Source organism: Dermacentor andersoni, chromosome 5 (genome assembly GCF_023375885.2).
Source record: "Dermacentor andersoni chromosome 5, qqDerAnde1_hic_scaffold, whole genome shotgun sequence".
Taxonomy (NCBI): domain Eukaryota; kingdom Metazoa; phylum Arthropoda; class Arachnida; order Ixodida; family Ixodidae; genus Dermacentor; species Dermacentor andersoni.
In genome coordinates this window covers 145,274,811-145,296,557 of record NC_092818.1, presented here as the reverse complement: position 1 = coordinate 145,296,557, position 21,747 = coordinate 145,274,811, and the positions used below count along the sequence as shown (strand labels likewise).

The 21,747-nt window shown below is 42.7% G+C and overlaps 1 protein-coding gene across 2 annotated transcripts in view; it reads left to right on the top strand.

Annotated features, from left to right (window-relative positions):
- The window catches only part of Rlip (Ral interacting protein), a 30,746-nt gene extending 11,514 nt beyond the window's left edge, over window positions 1-19,232 (top strand). The window contains exons 9-15 of one of the 2 annotated variants that reach the window (XM_050178842.2): window positions 1,255-1,456; window positions 3,912-4,286; window positions 6,090-6,168; window positions 8,592-8,820; window positions 14,124-14,187; window positions 15,600-15,662; window positions 16,319-19,232. In XM_050178842.2, the coding sequence (XP_050034799.1) occupies window positions 1,255-1,456; window positions 3,912-4,286; window positions 6,090-6,168; window positions 8,592-8,820; window positions 14,124-14,187; window positions 15,600-15,662; window positions 16,319-16,429 (1,123 nt within the window). In that variant the 3' untranslated portion in view covers window positions 16,430-19,232. The remainder of the gene's footprint in view (window positions 1-1,254; window positions 1,457-3,911; window positions 4,287-6,089; window positions 6,169-8,591; window positions 8,821-14,123; window positions 14,188-15,599; window positions 15,663-16,318) is intronic. The other variant, XM_050178844.2, reaches the window with a different exon arrangement.
- Window positions 19,233-21,747: the final 2,515 nt, after the last annotated feature.

Sequence of the window (21,747 nt, the reverse complement as noted above, 5' to 3'; positions counted from 1 at the left end):
CAAAGAAACTGCACTTGTTTTTTACCATTGAATTGCCATTGAAGTAGCATTCTTAATGTTGCTTATTGTCTGCAAGGACAGTACTTTAGCCATTTATTTTGAAGCCATCTTCACCCTTGCCTAACTATGTGCTAAAATTACAGCATGAAAGTAATTGTGGTGCCATAAACTGCATACAAGTTTTAGAAAGCTTGTGGCCTGCTCCATGGATAGTTGCAGAACATATATGCTGTGGTGCCTCGGTAGTTTTGATACTCTGCTACTTAGCATTAAGTTGTAGCTTAGATTTGTAATCATGGTCGTCACATTGAATTGCTGTGTACTTAGGCATATGTTAAGGAACTCGAAATTTTAAAATTAATCTGCAGCACTACACTGCTGCAGCCCTCATAGCCCAGGTGTTGCTCTCTGTACATCGAACTCCATCAATCAGTCAGTGGACATACTTGCAGACCTGTGCACATCTGAATGCACATGTATGTCATCAGGCACACTGAAACTTTGTCACTGGCACTCCTTTCAATTTGCAGTAATAATATGCTGAGCTGCTCCAAGGTTCCAGGAACCTTGCGGCTGACACTATACTTAGTTTCGGAACATGACTTCCTACTTCATGGAAGCTCAACCATGCACCTGTGCCATTTTTGGAGCACACTGGAGCTGTCATTACAGCTCACTTTTGTTTCCTGGATGTCACATCGTAAATGGGCTCAAGGATGCTGCAATTGTATTGCATTGTCAGTGCAACCGTATTTTGTGTGGTTGTATAATACCACATGAGAAACAGTGTAAAAGAAGCTTATTGTATATTGGTACATCTATGCATTATTCAGTTCAATGTTACTTTCTGGGTTTGTTGGTAATCCGTCCAAGCAGAATACACATTTTGGTCGCGGAAAAAAAATACAACCCTGTTTGCAGTTCCTTCTTTACTTGTCGTCCACAATGTATTACATTTTTTACTCAATTATTCAAACTTGTCTTTTGTTGCAATTTGCAACCACGCACATAATGTTTAGCATTGTTTAATCTCAGACTGCCCCTCGACAGTCATCGTTGCAATGTGGAATGCACATTCTGTATCTCTTCTGCTCCTTTTGCAAGCAAGGTGTCAAGAGCCTGACGAGATAAAACATTGCTATTGTCTCACTGCTGCATGAGCGCAGCGATGGCATTGTTCCATGCATCTTATCTGGAGGCATGGAAGATAAGGCTTGAGTAGATGGGTTTGTTTTCTTTCTTCGACCGGCACAGATATGTGAAGAAGATCCAACCCGACTCGTCTCGTCAATCCTTGGACCTGCCTGAGACACCAGCAGCCATAGAGGAGGAGCTGAGCCAGCAGGAGCAAGTGCTGAGTGAAATCCATGCCGAGCTCAACGCGGGCCTCCGGGATCCACAGAAAGAAGAGCAGCTCTGGGAGGTGCAGCGCGTCGTGACACAGCTCAAGCGTAAGGTGAGTTGTGGCAGTGACTTGATTCGGACTGAGCTGGACCCACACAATGGGACAGAACGCTGGTGTAGTTGGCAGACGAGCAAGACGTAACTCAGTCCTGCTGAATTGTGTCATACGAAATGAAGTTGCTGATGAGCTGCTTGTGGCATGAATCGTTGCAACTCGGCCATGACAGACTCGTCTTCGAACTGATTCGACGATCCATCCCATCATGTGGATCCAGCTTTAAGTGGCGTATCTTGATGAGACATGTTAGGGGAGATCCCAGAGGAAACGAGAAGAAATTTGTGCGAATAACAATGGGTTGGAGCTTGTGTTGCAGCACTCCCAAGTCATTAGCGTCCATGGCATTTTACTGCTGAACACAAGGTCACGGGCTTGATGTCCATCCTTGGCAGCCGATTTCAGATGGGAGCAGAATGCAAAAGCTTTCGTGCACTTTGATTCAGGTGCATGTTGAACGCCAAGTGGCCAAAATTAATCTGGAACACTGCACTGTCATAGTAAGTTGTTCCGGGACGTTTTGTAATGTTTTTATTTAATAGTGGCTTACCAATGGCCTTGAAAAGAAAAGTGTACTAATCTCTGCACCCTACCGAAGCTAACCCATGGGACTGAAACTTGGAGATTACGCAGAATCGTGAAGGGAAGCTAAAGATAGAAAGACAGCAGTAGAGATTAGTGATAAAACATAGGTAATGATAATCGAGTTGACATTAAGTGGTAGGAGTGGAGTTAGGCAAGTTGTGTAATGTGCAGTACAGATAAATTACCCAGTCGGGTATATTGCATTTAATCCTTTTCTGGATTAGCTCAGCTGCAATTACATAAAATATTCAACCCCAATTTAAAGTCTTAAACATGCAGAACTGTGTGAAAGTTGTTTAGCTTCATTACCGCTGTAAGCATTTATGAAATTTCCAACAAATTTGGTCTAGGCTGTTGTGTCATCACAGACAACAAAAGGCAACCATCAAGTACCTCTTACTGTGAGTAGAGACAGATTTAAAGGCTGCAGACATCAACAAGCCAATGTACCACGTGATGATGGATCTCCATCTATGTCATTTAGCCAATAAAAACAGTTTTTATGGCAAGAATCACAATGGGACAGTTACTTTCTACGCTTACATGGAGATGCTGCCTCCGGCACATAGCTGGGATATTCAAACAAAAGATTGTTTTCACGTTCATGATACACCAACCGGTAACAAGAACTGGCTTGAAAAGTTATTATGTATGCACCTGAACGGGCTTCGACCCTAAGGAGGTTAGAGGCACAACTTGGGTGCCAAGGGAAGAGAAATGAAATCAGAAGATTGGATGCAGTGTCGAGATGAACAAGTTTCATGAGTTTCATGATGCATTTGCTTATGGAGGAAAGAGGTAACTGGAGATCCTTTGTCCCTGTAGTAAAATTAATTCAGGCTGATGCTGGTGATAATGATGAAAGGAAGATACTGCCAGCATGTATTTTCTTTCTTTTTTTCCACAGTGGCTCATGCACCTTAGTGTTTGAGAGAATAAATAAAGCTTTAGTAAAGTGTAATCATATATGTCATGATGTTTAGTACTGAAGACTATGTGTTGAAGTCAAGAAGAGTACTGAGATATGAGAGCACTGAACTGCAAGGAAGATTTTATATAAATAAACCGGGCACCTGGCACAGCTTTACAAGTTATGTCCCTTCCATTTCTTTTTTCGAGCACTGCAAAATCAATTTGTTAAAATATTAAGTATTTGTTAAAATATTAAGGAGGACTGCATTGAGGAATTCAGTTCTGCAAGTGACCAAGTTATTTCCTGAATTTCTTTTGTTCACACCCTACTTCGTCTAACTTGTTTCATGTGTACGGTAAAATAAGATATACAGGTTTTTCTTAAATAAGCTTACTCCTGCTACTTCTAAATTAGTGCCTTAGCTTCACTGAAGTAGCCTGACCACCCAAGAACTTCAGTTAAGGCATGCAGCACGAATGTGTGCAATATTTATTTTATTTGTATGAGACCCGGGGCATAGCCAGGGGGGAGGGGGCACACACTAGGTACGTGTCCCCTCCCCTACTCTATCTCCAATAAAGTGTGTGCTCTCCCCCCCCACCCCCCACCCCCCACTCCACCCATAAAACTTCCTGGCTATGCCACTGCATGTTAAAATTTTGTTCTCCTTCTTTAGGTACATAATTAGAAATATAGCTTATTGATTAACCAAATTGAACATCAATGTCTAAATCTACCTTTAAAATACCTGTTTGTTGTCTTTATTGTATTATTATGCAAGGCAGTAAGACTTACAAAAATGCTAAATGGCATGCACAAATATTTAAGCTTCCTCTTGGATGGCCTTCTTTCCCAAAGCCTGGTGCCCAAGTCTAACCTTGCCCTTAAATTCTGACAGGCTGTGAAAGAACCCTGCGCATTGACCGTTACCCACCCACTTAATACACTGCACAGTTGCGTGTCTTGCGACAAGTGAAGAAGGTTCCCGTGGAGCCCACGCGAACAGACTCTATTGAAAAGATTGACACACGGCTTCGACTACCAGCGGCTGCGGAACCACCAGCTCTGCCGCAGCCGCCACCCGAAACTGTGGTGACACCGGTCGTCGCTCCTCCTCCTCCTGCCGAGCCAGCCCCTGCCAAGGATTCCTCAAGCGAACAGCCAAAAGCCACAACGGCCAAGTCTGCCCTCATTAGCCAAGTCCAAACTGAAGTGCCAGCAGCTTCCGAAATGGAGAGAGTTGTGCCATCGATTCCACATCAGCCCATCCCAAAGGTGGCACCAATCGTATCGGCAGCTCCTTTGCAAGAGGCAGTCGTAGTTCATCAGGTGGGCTCTTTCTGCAACTTGATGCAGCCACTGTGGTCTGGCCTGCCTGTGCTCTCCGGCACCTCCGCTTGAAGACTGCGCTCCACAAAGCTGGGCTTGCATGCAGTTTGCTTTGTTGCACAGCTCTGCAAATGAAGACCGCTTGCCTGTGGATGTTTTCTCAGTTGCACACTTTTTTCGTTGCCTTTGTCGCAGCCAGTGCCAGCAGTGTTGGTTTCCTTGCTACAGCCATTGTTAGGGCGCATATTGTCGGCGGCTCTTCTGTTGCTTTGGGATTGTGCCTCTGCCATGGCTTGGCCCTCCTGTTTTCTCTGGCACTTGATCTGAAGATGGTATACCATACAGTTCTTGCATGCACTGAATTTGTTGCACCTTTGTGAACGAAGACTGCCTGCCTAAAAGGCTTGCTTGAGGGCTTTTTCTTGTTCTTGGCTAGGCACTCTTTATTTGCTTGCGTGCTGTCCATGTTTAGGAAAATTGTGATGCTTACTGTGTTGCACTTGCTGCAATCTTATAGCTGTGCCTTTCTTTTTTAATGCTTTATCTATGATGTTGCATTCTTGATGTTTGAAAGCACTGAACTTTTCATTGTGTTGGTGGTATTGTTGCTTTGCTCTCGTGAAGTTTCTTTGCTTCTTTTTGCATGTTTCAAGATTGTTAAGCAGGAATGCTAGTCTATCTAAACTGCCATCTTTAGTTACAATACTCAGGCACCTTGGCACGGTAACCATTAGGTTAACTATTTGTTTTTGTTTATTGAAATGAAGCACTTTGGTGGTGCATTGCAACACTTCGTTTTTGGATGTCTTAGCCTAGACTAAGGCCTCAACAAAAATGCATTTTCTGTCCAAACATGAACTGCACTGAGGCTTCACTCTTTTGTTCTTTAAGTGGTATTCACATTAGGGAGCCCATGACACGGAGGGAGGTGTGACACCATGAGCCATCATATATACTGCTTTGCGCTGCTCCCCTTCTTATATAGACTGTGTGGATATGATGTGGCGATTGAGGTATGTGAATGTTGGCAGATGGTTTGAGCAGCGTGTACTCCCAACATTGAGCGTATGTATGGGTGCAGGTATGCTTTGGTGAGTGAGATGAAAAGCAGTCATTTCATTGCTGAGCTTTGACATGCCAGCAAGTGTTCATGCCACTAAAGAACAGTCGTTGCAAAGTGATCAACTAACGAGCACCCATGAAGGCAGAAGCAATTTTGATACTACCTCTATACTGCTGGTGAGCGCAGTGGGTAGATTGCTAGACTAGTCCACAATATCCCTGCTGTCTCCTCCACCAAAGGGAGACGTTTTGTTCCATTGCAGCAAAACGTATCCCATCCCCTGGCAATGCGCATTTCTCAATGTGAAGCGAGGGATTTCTTCCCTGCGTGAATGCCGCTTTAGTTCCTGTGACACATGTTAATGTGATGTCTGACTGCCTCCTATGTCATGCTGCTCTTCTGTATTCCTGGCCAAAGCTGGAGCTGATCACTGTGAATAATGGCCAAAATAATTACTTGTAACATTATACATAGCACCACACAAATCTAGTAGCATGGCTACACATTTAAAAGGCACCTGCTTGGGTGAAAACAAGGACCATAGATGTCAGGTCCCTTCAAATGCTTTTTTAGAAAATCTGTTGTACAATTTTTATTAACTCTTTGCATACACATACACCCCATCATAAAAAAGGCAGCTTGCCAACAATAGCTGACAGGCCTTTACTTTGTTGTGATAGGTTGTGCTTTCTACTATGCTATGGTGTTTCACTAACGGCAGTGCGTGTTTAAATGTCTAGGATGATGTCGTCGGCAGTGGAGAGATGCATGCCACTGGTGATCTCAAGGAAGAGGGATTTGAGAAACCTGCGACTGAAGGTAATAATTGCTGCTTGCATGCTGTTTTGGAATGTGAGACCCATTGTGCAGCCTCCAGTCTAATTACAATGCCTGCACAGTTGGCATAAACCAGGTGTCACTTAGAGGGCACCACTTCCCCAGATCATCATCAGCCTGGTTATGCCCACTGCAGGGCAAAGGCCTCTCCCATAGTTCTCCAAAAACCCCGGTCATGTACTAATTGTGGCCATGTTGTCCCTGCAAACTTCTTAATCTCATCCGCCCACCTAACTTTCTGCCACCCCCTGCTACGCTTCCCTTTCCTTGGAATCCAGTCCGCAACCCTTAATGACCATCGGTTATCTTCCCTCCTCATTCCATGTCCTGCCCATGCCTATTTCTTTTTCTTGATTTCATCCAAGATGTCATTAACTCGCGTTTGTTCCCTCACCCAATCTCACCCAGATATCAGTCACAAATTGCGAGATGCAGTCATGGTAATGGGAACCTTCTTTTAGTGCTGTTATCACGGCTAGTACAACTTAGGCCTGTGCAAATATCAATCTTTTTGTTTGAAGTGAATTCAAAGTGAATTGTATTAGGGTCGAAGAATTTCAAAATAGTCAGAATGGTTGTGCAATTTGCTTAATTAAGCTCTTCATACAACAGCTAGAAGTTGACAAATGTGTGTGTGTGTGTGTGTTTGTGTAAAAAGACCTTTACTTGCGAAGGGGGGAACAGTTTTATCTCAACAAGAAGTTGCATATTTCCAAAGTGCTGATATTCAAATATTTATTTGCAAGAATGCAAGGCATAGGCAGTTTAGGATGTGTTGCACAAATTCGGCTTGCTGCATTCTGCCTGCATGTAAGCTTAACCTGTTTTGTCCAGCAAGTGCATCGACAAATTCAGTAGGTACGCTCACTGTAATTGTCGGCTATTCACCCACAGACCTGAATGTTACTTCTGCAGCCCTTTGTCTAGCCCTTGCATGTGATTGCGTGCCCAATCACTGATGAGCCACTCGTACGAACGTATCAGTGTAGTGGCAAACTTTCTTTTATTAAGGTTTGCCACAGCAGGCGGTAGCAAAGCTTCAACCTACACTGTCTCGGCTGTTCAGCCTAACTAGTGCTGTTTCATCGGGTGTCGACCAACACACTTTAGTGCCATGTCAACACTGATCAGTTCACAGTGGCTGTACAGTTCTTGGAAAGTCGAGAAACCACCTTGTCAATGAGAGTACGGTAAACAGCCTGAATGACACTAACTTTCTTCACAGCCATCATTCTTCCAGCATTGTTTGCATATAGAGTGAAACAACATATGGCATTTAAAACTTCGATCACCATTTTAACTTAGTTCAGTAAAGTAGGTGGCAGTGCCATGGCAGTACCATGTTTGAGTGATTGAGTGGGTCCTAAATGTCAGTTGGTGACTGCTAATGAATACTTCTTCTGTGACTTGCCTTGTCTATGAGCCAACCAAAACCATGTAAGCCAAAATTGTTGTTTGTATGCATTTTCAAATTATATATAATTTGTTTTGAATACTTTAAAAATTGCAAATATTGAATTTTGAATCTAAATGAATACCAAATAGCGTCATACTCACTGATTGAATGTTAAAAAATACTAAATATTCGCACATGACTAGTAGAGTTGCATGTGGAAGTTAAGGAGTTGGAGCAAAACATGTTGAATGCTATCAGTGCTTTAGCAACAACTGGTCTGTGAAGACCCACCGTGGTTGCTTAGTGGCTTTAATGTTGCACTGCTAAGCACGAGGTCGCGGGATCAAATCCTGGGCCACGTTTTGATAGGAGTGAACTGCAAAAACACCCATGTGCCATGCATTGGGTGCATGTTAAAAAAAACCCATGTGGTCAAAATTGATCCGAAGCCCCCCACTACGGCGTGCCTCATAATCAAATCGTGGTTTCGATATGTAGAACCCCAGAAGCTAATCTTTGATCTTTGAAGGTGACATTGCACTACAATTGGGCAGGCATTGCAAAAATACTAAACTAGGCTATGGCCATTGTCAAGTGCATACCATAGGCTAACTCACATTGAAAATGAAATGTGTGATTTAGTGAAGCAACTTCAATTCACAACACATGAAGTAGTGCTACGAGGATCCTTGTGTAATTGTAACAGTTGTGTATGCTTCTCTCTGTAGCAGTGCATCACAGCAAGCTCCTTCAAATTTAATTGCTGCCCTTTATTTTATTTGCTATAACCAGTAGCATGTTGGACTTAGTGTCTTGGATTTCACTATGGTAGTGCAAACAATGTTTATTGTGTCTCAAGGTCGGCTACAGCAGCCTGCAGTGTAATGAAGCTCAATTGTGTAAGTTAACTGTCGCCATTGAAGCAAGCTGTGCTGAGAGTAATAGTGAGTATGTACTCTTGAAACATGAAAATGGAGGCTAAAACATTTGTTGTCTCTGCCCCGTTAAGAGGCCGCATTAGAAGCTTCGGCAGAGTTGCTGGCGGCTCTGCGCCCCAAGCTTCCCGAGGAAGAGACTGATCCTGAGATGCAGCAGCTGCGGCGTGAGGAGCTGGAGCTGCTGGTGCAGCAGGAGGAGCTGCTCTCACTGGGTGACGAGCTGCGCCGCAAGATTGCTGCGGAGCGCACTGAGGCTGAGCGTCTGCGCAGTGAGATCGACGAGTATGAGAAGCTGGCCAAGTGAGTATTTCATTCGAGATGTGATGCGACGGTGGTGACCCTAATTGTGATTTAAGAGAAAGGAGTGCAGTTGGGCCGGTCATGAACACAGACCGATTTCATGATGGAGGTCGCTAGACCACCAGTGCCACAGAGCATGCTGGTCGTAGTAGCCTTTAGTGGGCTGAAGGGCGACTGTGGTTAGAAGTGTGTTGTGTTTGTGCCAAGATGAACCCACTTACACCTCGAGATTGAAATGCAAGCAGATGAGAATAAAGAGATTTTCCAGTGGGAGTGAGGTTGAGTAGACGCAGGCCCCAACTTCACCCTAAATTTCGCTGGAATAATCCACAGTTGCATTGTCCTCGGCATTCATCTTATGTTGCCTTGAATCTGAGCACAATGAAAAAGTGCCAAGGATCACTACCATCCTGGCACTGATAGGGCCACTGCGCTTCCTCTCTAAACATGGTGAAATTGGCCTATTGGTGGCCTATTATAGCAAACGATTTGTTGCCTCAGCAATGATATCAATTGCACTAGAGGATTTGAAAGCATAGGGTAATACACATGAACTCTCTTAAGATAACAGAGCACGAGACGTCTTAAAGGGATTCGACCTCAAAATATTTGTGGTCATGTTACACGGCCATCAAGGAGCTTTTAGCAAGAACCGCCAGGGGCATGCTAGGCTCTGTTTGGTTTATGTACACGGACAAAAACTTATGACTATTCCTAAGACCATTTTATGTAATGTTTCCAGAAAAAAAAGATATTTTAGAAATTTAATGCAATTCACTACCCATAATAGCAACCACAGTAAGCGATGACATAGAAGGAAAAAAGACGAGACGAGCACTGTTTGACAACTGAAACTCGTCCGGTTCACCATCTTTGTAGAATTAATGAATTCTATAAAAAACAGAGTGCACGTGATAAACATAACGATCCTAAGAGCGATGTTGGCAACCTTCTGCTTACTGAACATTTTTGTGTACAATGTGGTGCTGCTACTGACTTGTGCTGTTCTTGCTGTAGTCGTGTGCCCTGACCATAGCATCTTGTGCCCAGCAATCTTTCAAGCCTTCCTTGCAGTAGACCTTGCAGACTGGCCATTCTGTGCTCTGTTGCAAGGCATGACAGGCCACAACCATGACAAAACACATGCAGGAAACCTTGCAGTGAACAAAATGGCACCTGTGTGTACAGTCGAAGGGCGTTACGAGTCGACAGTATAGGCTATAGGTAGCAACAAGCTTAAATGCAATCAAGCAATACTTGAACTGTTGTACTATTATGCAACCAAAATTGTTGTAATTAGAAGCAGAAGTACATTTAATGTAGGCAAAAATGAATTTTTCAGTTCTGTCTCAAGCACTGTGGGAATGAGAGTACTTCCTTCAGCCGTCACGGGAAGTCGCCAAACTCTCTTCACGAAAAGCACTGTTAGCCCTTTACAGAAATCAAGTGAAAAAGTGAAAAAGCAAAATTTTTGTTTTTTCGTGCCAACGATTGCTGGTCATATAAAACAAGACCAAGCGAAAACTTTGTCAAGAGGCATTGTTTATCAGAAAAAGCAACACTAACGAAAGTGGGCTTCACTGTACGTTTTCACTTTTATTCTTTAAATGTTTCAACACAGCGCATTGTGAAAGCGATCACGTGAAGCTGAGCTCTCTGAATCAATGCTTTTTTTTTCTTTCCAACAAGACCTGAAAGCGTTCGCTCTGCCCACTTGGCATGCTATATTGAAATAGACGGCTGGCAACACAACAACAAAACAAAGTCTATGTTCACAACTTCAACAGGTTCCTTGCGCTATCTGATATTTGTGACAAGCACAGAGCCCTCAAGACGAGCTTAAATCGTCTTGAGGGCTGCATGAAAAATAAACCAGTGCTGGGTGAGTCGGGTTTGCCATTTGTCTTTTTTTTGCAAATATGTGCTGTACAAGCTTAGCTCATCTTCTGTACAGCAGGAATTAAACTCCCTTATTGGAAGGGCAACCGTGTGACACTGAGTGTACCCCCTCGGAATAAAGACAAAGGAACTGAAAGGAGTTTGCAGGTGACAGCTATAAGTTGGTTGATGTATCTGGACAGAAGCAACTGAAGATTTTTGGAAAAGTCCTTGCCCTGCAGTGGAAATGATTCAGATGATAATGATGGTTGTCTTGCTTGATAAGCTTGCTTACAGTTATCTGGAGTAGGATTTCAAGCTTGGCAACACCTGCCACTACCTTGTTTCGTATGGAATACTAATATAATATCCATTCATACCTGTCCATTTCTATGCCTTTCCCTAGTTTCTGTGGTTTGAAATGTCGTATACTTGTTTTCTTAGATTTTTGTGAGTGCTATTAGTTTTTTCTCTTATTTGTGGGAAAAAAAGAAAAGAGACCTCAAATAACAAGTTTGCCTCCATCAGTCACCAGGATACAGTTGAACCTCGATATAACCAAATAGTTAAAAACTGCAATTTGTTTCGTTATATCGAAATTTCGTTGTATTGAAATTTGACCTTTTTTATGCAAATGAGTACAATTGCTGATCGATTTTTCCTACACGGAAAGGGGTCACAATATGTTCCTTATTGTCTGGCAATTGAAACAAGCTAATTTGAATGAGAAAACAATTCATGTTGATGAATTTGGGAGTCGGCGGTGAATGATATGGTTTCATGCCACGTCGACAATATCTTCACATTGGCAGTGCGAATTACGCGAAGCCAGCCACGCTTTCACATGCACTCCGCCTCCCCGGCTGGTAGCGTTGCCTGCACTGGGATGACGCTATCATGAAAAGTGCTGGCAGCGGGGAGCGAATGCTTCGTCTGTCTCGCGCTCCAACAGGTCACCAAAACTCAAGATTACGCAACCTCCAATACTAAACGTTCCGGAAGACAGCTTACACGATGTCACAAGCTCTCAGCATGCCCACTCTTTACACACGTAGCAGATTACCTTTAAAGCACCCATGTGCAGCCACGGCCGAGACGCGCGCCAGAAATCGCGACGCGCGGCGACTTACTTACCCTGCCCCTTGCACGCGCTTGATTGCGTTAACGCGAGCTCACTCCCCTCCCCCTCTTTCCATTTGCTCTCGCGGGAAGGCAGCACTCGTGTGTGAAGCCGCCATCTTTCTTCTTACCCTTGCACACTTTCACTTGCACTTTAAAGCACAAAGTGCGCGGGGCACGAAAGGATCTTATCACACTTTGACCTTATACGGAACATGATGTGGCTTCACTTCGGCGGTCGCTCTTGTCGCACTGCACGCAATGTGAGAGGTGCATTTGCAAGCAGCCGCTTGTAATTCAATAATTTGACCATCTGTGTCCACAGAAGTTTCCATTTACCGTCTCAGCATTCCTTTGCTGCGGAAGCGAAATTTCATTATATTGAAATCGCATACAAACACACTTCTTTATATTAAGGTTCTAATTACAGTGAAACCTCGTTAAACCGTAGTTGGCCGGAGCTCGGAAAAAGTATGTGCTAAACGGTCGCACTGTTTAACCGAATTAGCATGAGATCGCCCACTTACCTGTCAAAAACGTAACTCGGAGAGTGTGCAATGAAAGGGGAAAAAAACATGCAGTATTTATTCACTTCGCGCGACAAAAGCGTTATTTTGATTTGATGCCGCGGTGGCCTAGCACGATGACAGCGGCCTCAAACTTACTGAAGCTGCGTGTCAGCTTTTCAGCCGGCCCCCTCTTCTCGGCAAACACTCGCATGGCAGACTCCTCGTTGACGTTATGTATTCTCCGTGCACACGCGCAGTAGTGCTGCAGAAGTGCCGGGGCGCCTTTTCATTGCCGGGTGCCGGAGTTTGGAATACTTTTTGTTTGGAATAGAGTTACGTTATCGCGCCCCTGTTCTCATCACAACGATTGCATTCATGAGGCTGACGTAACGAGCAGCTTCTGCCACTGTCGGGACTGAATCGCCCGTGCTGTCACTTTCCGTGTCGTCCTCATCACTGTCGCTAGTCGACACTTCGGCTACAACAGAGGCAACGATAACGAAAAGTCGAACCTCGTAGCCGATATCTCTTCGCGGTCGCAGCAGCGCTGCTGAGCAACTACTTCGCATCCCAAATGCCAGACGCTGTAGTCAACAGCAGACCCCCGTCGCGTGCCAGCGCAGACTGCTTGGTGTCACGTTCGATAGCACGGACGATGTTTCATTTTTCTATGCTGAGCACCCAGCGTCTTTTTTATCCGAGCTTCGGCATAACGCGAGTCCTCGCTTGCATGACGCGACAACGCTCCCTGGCAGGGCGTCGAAATGATGTTGATGTGGCTTCACGCACAAACGCACAGGGCGCTTGGAGGCCGTTGTTCCGATCTCTGAGGCTTGTCGTTCTGCCGGGCCGCCCGATGGTGACGACGCACCACCGTGTTTGCGCGACGAAAAGTGGAAACGCTACGTTTTAACCGATGCGTACGCAATAAGCTGGTACGGTTTATGCAGATACAAAACACATTATGTTCAATGGCCGCTGAGTCGGGGATTTGACTTTACTACTTTTAAAACGAAACTACTGTTTAAGCGGGTACGGTTTAACAAGGTTTTACTGTACATGGCTTTCTGTGGACAAGAGGTTATGAAAACTTAAATACTTCATTATATCAAGAATTTTGTTATATTGAAGTTCATTATATCAAGGTTTAACTGTATATATCTGTCAAATGTCCTCAAATTTGATTCAGAGTTGTTCAAAATTGCGTACGGACATCTTTTGTTTTCCCTGTGCTTTTGTGTGAGTTCTTCAGTTAAAAGTAAACTTTCCTCGGTATATCTATAAAGACACTAATCAAGGTTGCATTGGTGAGAAATGGGTGCCTTCCATTGGACAGCTATATATTGTTCTGAGTACTTTTTATAAATGTTAATGAAAAGTTGGTGAATTCGCTTTCACTCTGTGATCGGCTAGCTGCCTAGTTAGTTCAGATTGTAAAGTGACAGCCGCGGAAAGGCGTTGGTCCCATGTTCGAGGACGAATTTTGCTTCAGCTGCTAGGCTTTCTTTCTGAGAAACCTGTATAGGTTTCCTTTCTAGCTTCGTGCTTTTTTCGAGTGGATGCCAATTTTTTTCCCTTTCATGTACTTTCCTCCACTTTGTAGGCTTCCTCAGAACTGATCTGCCACTTTCTATGAAAGTCAATCTCTTGTTTTTGGCAGGATACATGCATATAAATATGCCCACCCCTCATGTAAAACCCCAAATGGGGTATTTGAGGTACCAATAAATAAATAAATAAACTGAATGAATGAATATACCGGCCCTCAGCAATGATGCTCTTTATTTTGCTGTGCAGGTACAAGCAGTACTCTGTTGAGTCGGCAGATGGCAGCAGCTCTGGAACCGAAGGAAGTGAGAGTGTATCCTTGTGGTTTTGTGGGAAGAATTATGTCAGTATTTCTGGGTTGGGAGGGCAGTGCTTTTTTTGTGAGCTTTGTGGCAGCCATCGACATACTTTCATCGTGCGTCCCTGTAAAGTATCTCATGATTGCTGAGTGTAAAGCGATGGTAGCCAAGCATGTGCATAAAAGTTAGCAGTTCATAAGGTGTGCATGTTCAGCTATCATTGTATGAATTTGTGTGCACTGCACGGAACTTTGAAATGCTTTCCTTTTTTTCTTGCCTGAGCACATAATCCAGACACACTGGCTTCAGGCAAGCATCTTGTGGCGACCTTTGTTGCCACTCTGCCCACTGTTTCCTGATGCTCAGTGACATTTGGCATACCTGCCAACTCTACCGAATTTTCCCAAAACGAAATTGAGCTCATTCTAAGATTTTACAAATGTCTCGTCAATTTTTACGAAAAGTTAATTGTTTGTGAAAAAGCTTTAGAAGTGTTGAAAGATAGGACTGTGCGGTGTTTCAAAAAAGGTCGTATAAAAAAGAAGTATTGAAGATTGAAGGTGCCTATGCAGTGCCCTATTTTGGCTGCGCAAGAATGCAAGCATGCCCTCCAATATACATTTATGATTTAGTACTGCAAACAATGGCCAAACTGTTTCACTCATCAGTCTTCGACCGTTCACTTGAAAGTTGGGTGATGGTGAAAGGACACCAGAGGGGTACTTGCTTCAAGCATTTCCTAAAGCATGCTGCAGGCAATATCAGCAACAACGAAGCCACTGGAAAAGTCATGTTATGGTTTTAGTGGCCATGTCAGTGTGATCAATGAGATCACCTATGACATATGTATGTCATGTCAAAAGGTAAACAATCGTTAAAATATCTGTATGTATCTCACAAACGGCATGTACTCAGGACAAACTAAAAAAAAAGAATGTTTGCCGTTAATCTGGCAGGTTCAGGTGCAGTCTAAACTCTAGGTGGTCAATATTGATCTAGACTGCCCTATATGACATCCCTAATAGATTCTTTATGGAGAACAGGGCGGAGAATGTGCTCCCACTGCATGCCCACCTAATATTTCTTATAGAAAATAGCACAAATGAAACAAACACAGAAAACAAGATTGGGCAAGTGCTTTGTATTTGTTTGTCTGCTCCTCTTGTGCTGTCCGTTAATAATGTCTACCAACTGGTCACATCTGCTACATGGCTATAATATAGTATTCCTCCTGTTTGCTAGTTCAGCTTGTGCACGTAAAACCGAAACAGTTAGTAACATTAACAATTTGGCAAGTTAACTTCCTTCATGTGCTAAGTGTCTTACAGACCCTCTAAAACAAGACTTAAAATCTCTACAAATGTTTTTGGGCCTGGAGCTACTGAGCAAAAATCTTAATGTTATTCCTTGACTGAGTGGCTTCCAGGATGGTGAAGAAGAACTTAAACAAGAACTTGCTCAGCTTATGGAAGAAAACAAGCATCTCTCGGTAAGTGATCAGTTTCATTGTCTCTCAGCTTGATGTCAGGCTTTTTTGGCAAACCCTAACCTTGCTGCGATTTTGCCGAAGAAAGCACGAGAGATCATTAGGCTTGATATTTATTTGGGATTTCTCACCCTGTATAGCCACAGTTACATTATATATAAGGTTTAATGTTCTTTGTTTTTACCGGAAAAAAGAAAGGAAACAAGGTAAGCCAAATTTTTTCTCAGGAGTTCGGTTTTCACCAAAGAAAGGTCAATGAAAGCAAATTTTCCAGAAAGCTAAGATGGTGATTGGTGAGCAGCTGTGAGCCTACATGCACTCCAGTATGCAAGGAGCCTTGCATGCTCAACATCATGTGTCCTGATGATGTGTTTTGTGGTGCAAGGGCCAGATATGGCCAGAAAGTGCCAATCAACTTGTCAATGAGAAATGAATTTCAAATGGTAGATGTAACATGGCTGCAGAGATGCTTAATAATCAGTTGCTGAAAAGTGTGTAAAATATATATATAAAAAACAGTCACTCAAGGCTGATGGAAGAGAAATGATTACGTATTTCAAAACCTGTCATTGTTTTAATGCTGAAGAATGAAATGGAAAAAACAGACCAGTGATTTCAGTGACCCTACAATCAGCCACTCTTTTCACCCTTTAATGTAGGAACACGCAATGGACCTGAGCCAGAAGATCTTGAAAGAACGGGAGGCTTGTGTTGAGATCAAGGTCAAGATGCGCTTGCTCCAAAACGAAGCCAAGATGCTGAAAGTCTAACCAGGCTGATCAATCTCTCTTCATAGGGTGACACACTGAACACGGAACAGCCATGCTGATTCTTGCTGTCAGAAGCATTCGTACTACTGCCAAACGTCTCGCAAAAATTCATTCCACTAATTTCTCACACCTTGAATTCTCTCTCTCATTTTCATGCTTAATTTGCTGCCTGTTTTGCTGTCCCCTCTGTGTACTGTGTCATTTATTCTTGGCTTGGATGCATAGTCAGCGCTCATGCAAAAATGAATGAGAAAAGCGTTTTTGTTGATGCCTGTAAATTTTAGTGCTACTGTATTAACACAATACCATGAAGCTGCAGACTGCAGCACTGGCAGTAACGTCTTGCTATGCTGTGCTCAACCATACCGCAGGTATTCTGTGTCTGTGTGCTCTTATCTGCTGTCATAAATGCTTTGGCAGTGACGAAAACCTGCCAATGCTTTACCTATCCCCACCAGGATAAGAATGAAAGATAAGAACTATGTTCTGGCTTGAACACAGGGTCACCAGACGTTGCCACTAGCACTGCTTTTCGCACTCCTGGTATTTAGCTAAAATGGGAACGCTAAAATGTATATTGTACTGGCTAAAGTTGTTCAGTGACTTTTATATAGAAACAGCATTGCTGCAAAGAGAAAAAAGCCAATTAACGTCTGTGATGCTGCAAGCTGTGTGTATCAAGATGTATTGGTAGATTCCTGTAGTTCTTGTGTGCCTTGCATTCTCATTTGCATACAAAGTAGTTGACATTCTGGCTCTGCATGGCAAGCATGCTTGTGATCTCAAGCTAGTAAATTTGGCCTAATGTTTTTATACATTTTGAACATATGCTTTGTTCGGTATCGCCCCAACTAAGGAACACTGTCTTGATAGAAACAGAAACGGGACAAATACTGTTCATTGCAAGTCCTCACTATTAGGTGGCTCATTGCTTTAAGCATGTATCAAACGTCAAACCAAGTGATAGCCTGGGCTTCGCTAGTGAAAATGACTGCACTTTTTGTGCTGCACGTTAGGGCAACATAATTTCTCATGAGACATTTCTTTGTGATGTAACACTTGCTTCTCAAGCGAATAGGAGATGCCAATAATAGCATGAGACTTGCAGTGCTTTTTCATTTTCACATTCTGCAAGGAGTTTCTTGCCAATAGATTGGACCCAAAGCATGTGCGAGGACTAGTCTAGCACAGATGCCAGCAATGCCATGTTGGTCACTTGGTCATTAACAGCACCTGCTAGCAGCAAACATAACTAGCACTCACTTAGCTAACTGCAATTGAAGCATTGTATGCATATAATTCGGACTTACTGTCAGCAGATGCTGGCTTGCTGTGCTGTTGGTATGAGGCAATACAGTTGAATGCCTTTACAACGAAGTGCTTGGAGCCTCCAAAGTCATTTGTTATACAGGTCACTTGTAGTAAAGGTAGCGCATCACACAGCTCACAATAGAACTGGGGCAGAATTATTCCTTTGTTATACAGGTCATTTTGTTGTAGAGGCATTCATTGTAAAGGTGCTTGACTGTATATAGCACATGTTTCAGCAAGACCGTTTCCACTTATCAAAGATAGGGAATTGGAGACAAAATTATAATTTAGACATCATAGTTTGTGATAATCCGAATGATGTATTAACTAATCGATGTTTTAAATATTTTAGAGCACTGGTTTGAATTGCAATATTGGAGCCAGCAAGGCATATCTGCTTGGTAGGAATTTAGAGAACTGCGAACTATTTAGGTTTGTGTTAATTTTGAAGACCTGCCACAAGATGCACGTCCTGCACATTTATGTATGTCTGCAGTGCTTAAGGAATGCTTTCTGGGAAAATGATGAGTAGCATTCCACTGCAAATGACTGAGGTCTGGAAATGATGGAGTGACGGAGCTCTGGGAACTGTCGCTAAAGTTTTAATTTCTTCTTGGAAGACATAACACCAGCAGTGGCAGCCTTGAATTCCACAGTTACAATATGTGCACTGAAGTTAGTTATTCAGAATGTCAACTAGCCAAGATTCTTTACAGAACCCATAGGTGTTTTTTGTGCATATTCTGATCTCCACTATTGCTGTGAATCTCGGCCAGCGAAAGTTGTCGTTTCGTCACAAATACAATTTTTTTTTACGATTATGGGAACCTGATGTCACTGAAACGCACCGTATGCTTCATAGTGCTGGCATCTGCTCAAGCGAGTTCTTGACTTCAAACCTCATGGCTACAGTATACCAGATCTCGGCACCTTCCAAAATGGAGGAGCATTAGGAAAAAGCAACGTCTCATTGCAGTGTAGTTGGCATGCGGAAATTTCAAGGGGTGCATGCCCCATTGTTCAGACTGCTGTTGTGACTAGTAAATGTTTATTAAGGCTTCCATGCCTTGTATGATGTAGTCATTGGTTACCCTCAGTTGTCGTTACATGCAGCTTGAAATATGAGTAAATGCTGGTCTCAAAGGTAAACTGTGCTTCACAAATGCCAATTTATGTTGCGTGCACCAACTTGCTCTATTTCACTCATCTCTGGCCATGTACAAGGAAGGCTCCAGTAATCCTGGAAGCCTGTTGTGACTGCATTTATTTATTTATTACTTTTGAAGGAGTTACGGTAGTGTGGTGAGACGATAGCAGTTGGGTCTTACTCACTTTTCTGCTTGTGGCTTCAAAAAGGCTTTCAACTTAGCTTGTTTCATGTTTTTAGGCCACTGTGTGCAAGTTGGTAGCAAGACTTCTTCCAAGCATGGTTTGTTGAGTGTGGATATAGTTTATGATGGACAGGATGTTAATAAATCTCTGTTTGTAAATACACTGTGTCAGTACCTTTTCTGTGTGAGAAATAGTTTGGTTTTGATAATTTAAGCTAACATTTAACTCGAGAAAACCTTTCAATTTTGTTGGCCAGTTGCATTTTCAATGCATATTAAAGCTTTATTAATTCAAATGTGCTTTAGTAGCGACACAAGTTGTGTTAGACTTCAATTTTTAACAGGCATTTGGTAGGAGATTACGCTGGAAGAAAAACATGGGGGCTAGTTGATGCTTATTCCAGGATTTGAGACATTGCATTACAGAGGTCTTCCAGATGAGTAAAGAATACAGGGTAGGATTTCTAATCCATAAGGACATAGCGGGCAACATCAATGAATTCTACAGCATTAATGAGAGGGTAGTAGTCGTCGTAATAAAGCTGAATAGGAGGTATAGAATGAAGGTAGTACAAGCCTACACTCCAACCTCCAGTCACAATGAATAGAACAGTTTTATGAAGATGTTCAATGAGAGATAAGAAAAGTGAAAACTCGGTAAACTGCAGTCATGGGTGACTTCAATGCAAAAGTGGGGATAGAGCAGGCTGGGGAGCAAGCGATTGGCAACTATGGCATCGATTCTAGGTACACTAGAGGAGAGATGTTGGTACAATTTGCAAAAAGGAATAGGCTACAAATAATGAATACCTTCTTTAGGAAGCGTAGTTACAGAAAATGGACCTGGAAAAGACCTAATGGAGAAACGAGAAATGGAATTGATTTCATGCTCTCTGTCGTTCCCAGCATAGTGCAGGATGTAGTAGTGCTAGGTTAAAGTGCAGTGACTGTATATTAGTGAGGTCTAGGATTTCTCTCAAATTGAAGAGAGAGAGAGAGTAACATTAGTCAAGATGAAACAGGCCAACCTAGACGCAGTAAGGGTAAACGCGGACGAATTCAGGCTAGTAGTAGCAAACAAATATGCAGCTTTAGAACAGGAATATGGAAGATAACACTGACGTAATGAATTACACCATAACTAGGTTGATTTCAGAAACGGCAACTGAAGTGGGAGGTAAGGCACCAAGGTAACTAGTAGGTAAGCCTTCCCAAGTAACAAAAGACCTAATAAAGAAGGTCGAAACATGAAAGTGTCCCAACTCAAGAGATCAGATAGAATTAGCTGAACTGTCAAAACTGATCAAGAAGAAGAAAACAAGGAATGTTAGAAATTATGTGGGAGAGATTGAGGAAGCAGCAAAAACTGGCCGTAGCATGAAATCGTAGAGAAGAAAACTTGGCGTAGCACAAGGCAAGATGTATGCACTGAAAGATAAGCAGAATAATGTCATCAGTAATTTCGGTAATATAGTAAAACCAGCAGATTCTATAATGGTCTGTACAGTACCCAGAGCAGCCATGCTACATTTCATTTGTAGTAGTGATGAACAGGATACAGATGCTTGTTCTATAACCAGTGATGAAGCCAGAAGGGCCTTACAAGACATGACCCAAGGAAAAGTGGCAGGAGAAGAAGAAATAACAATCTGTTAAATCAAAGATGGAGGAGATATGCTTGAAAAGCTTATGGCCCTTTATACACAATGCCCCACGACTTCAAGTATACCAGAGAGCTGGAAGAATGCTAACATAGTACTAATCTATAAGAAGGGAGATGTTAAAGAACTGTAGAACCATTGGACAGCTTTTAGTATTGTATAGCATAATCACCAAGATAATTTCCTACAGAATCGAGGAATCAACCAAGAAGAACAGGCTGGCTCCAGGAAGGGATATTCTACAATGGATCACAACCATGTCATCAGTCGTGTAATTGAGAAATCTGTGGAGTACAATCAACCTCTCTATATGACTTCCATAGATTGTGAAAAGGCATTTTCGTTGACTAAAGTCCAGTGTTGCCCTTATTCTATCGGAGATTATTTTGGTAGATATTTTATATGATACTGGGAGTAAGCTAATGGGCCTATAATTTGTCAATTCTTTAACATCTCCCTTTTTGTGGATTAGTATAATGTTTGCATTCTTCAAGTTTTCTGCAACTCTTGAAGTTGATAGACACTTCTAGAGAGCCGCCAGTTTTTTAAGCATTATGTCTCCTCCATCTTTGATTAGATCGACTGTTATTCCATCTTCTCCTGCCGCTTCTCCTTCTCCCTGTTTCATGTTTTGCAAGGTCCTTCTAACCTCATCGCTAGCTATAGAAGTAGTCTCTGCAACCTGTTCATTACTGCTTCGTATGGACGTATTGCGGCTCCTCTGGGTACTGAACAGGTCAGTAAGAATTCTTCCGCTGCTGTTACTATACCTTCGAGATTGCTGATGATACTACCGTGCTTATCTTTCATTGCAGACATCTCAGTTTGTCCTATGCCAAGTTTCCTTCTCACTGATTTCATGCTGCATCCATTTTTTACGGCTTCCTCAGTCTTTCTCACGTTATAATTTCGAATATCCCTTATTTTCTCCTTGTTGATCAGTTTTGATAGTTCCATGAATTCTATCTTATCTCTTGAGTTGGACACTTTCATTCTTTGTCGTTTCTTTATCAGG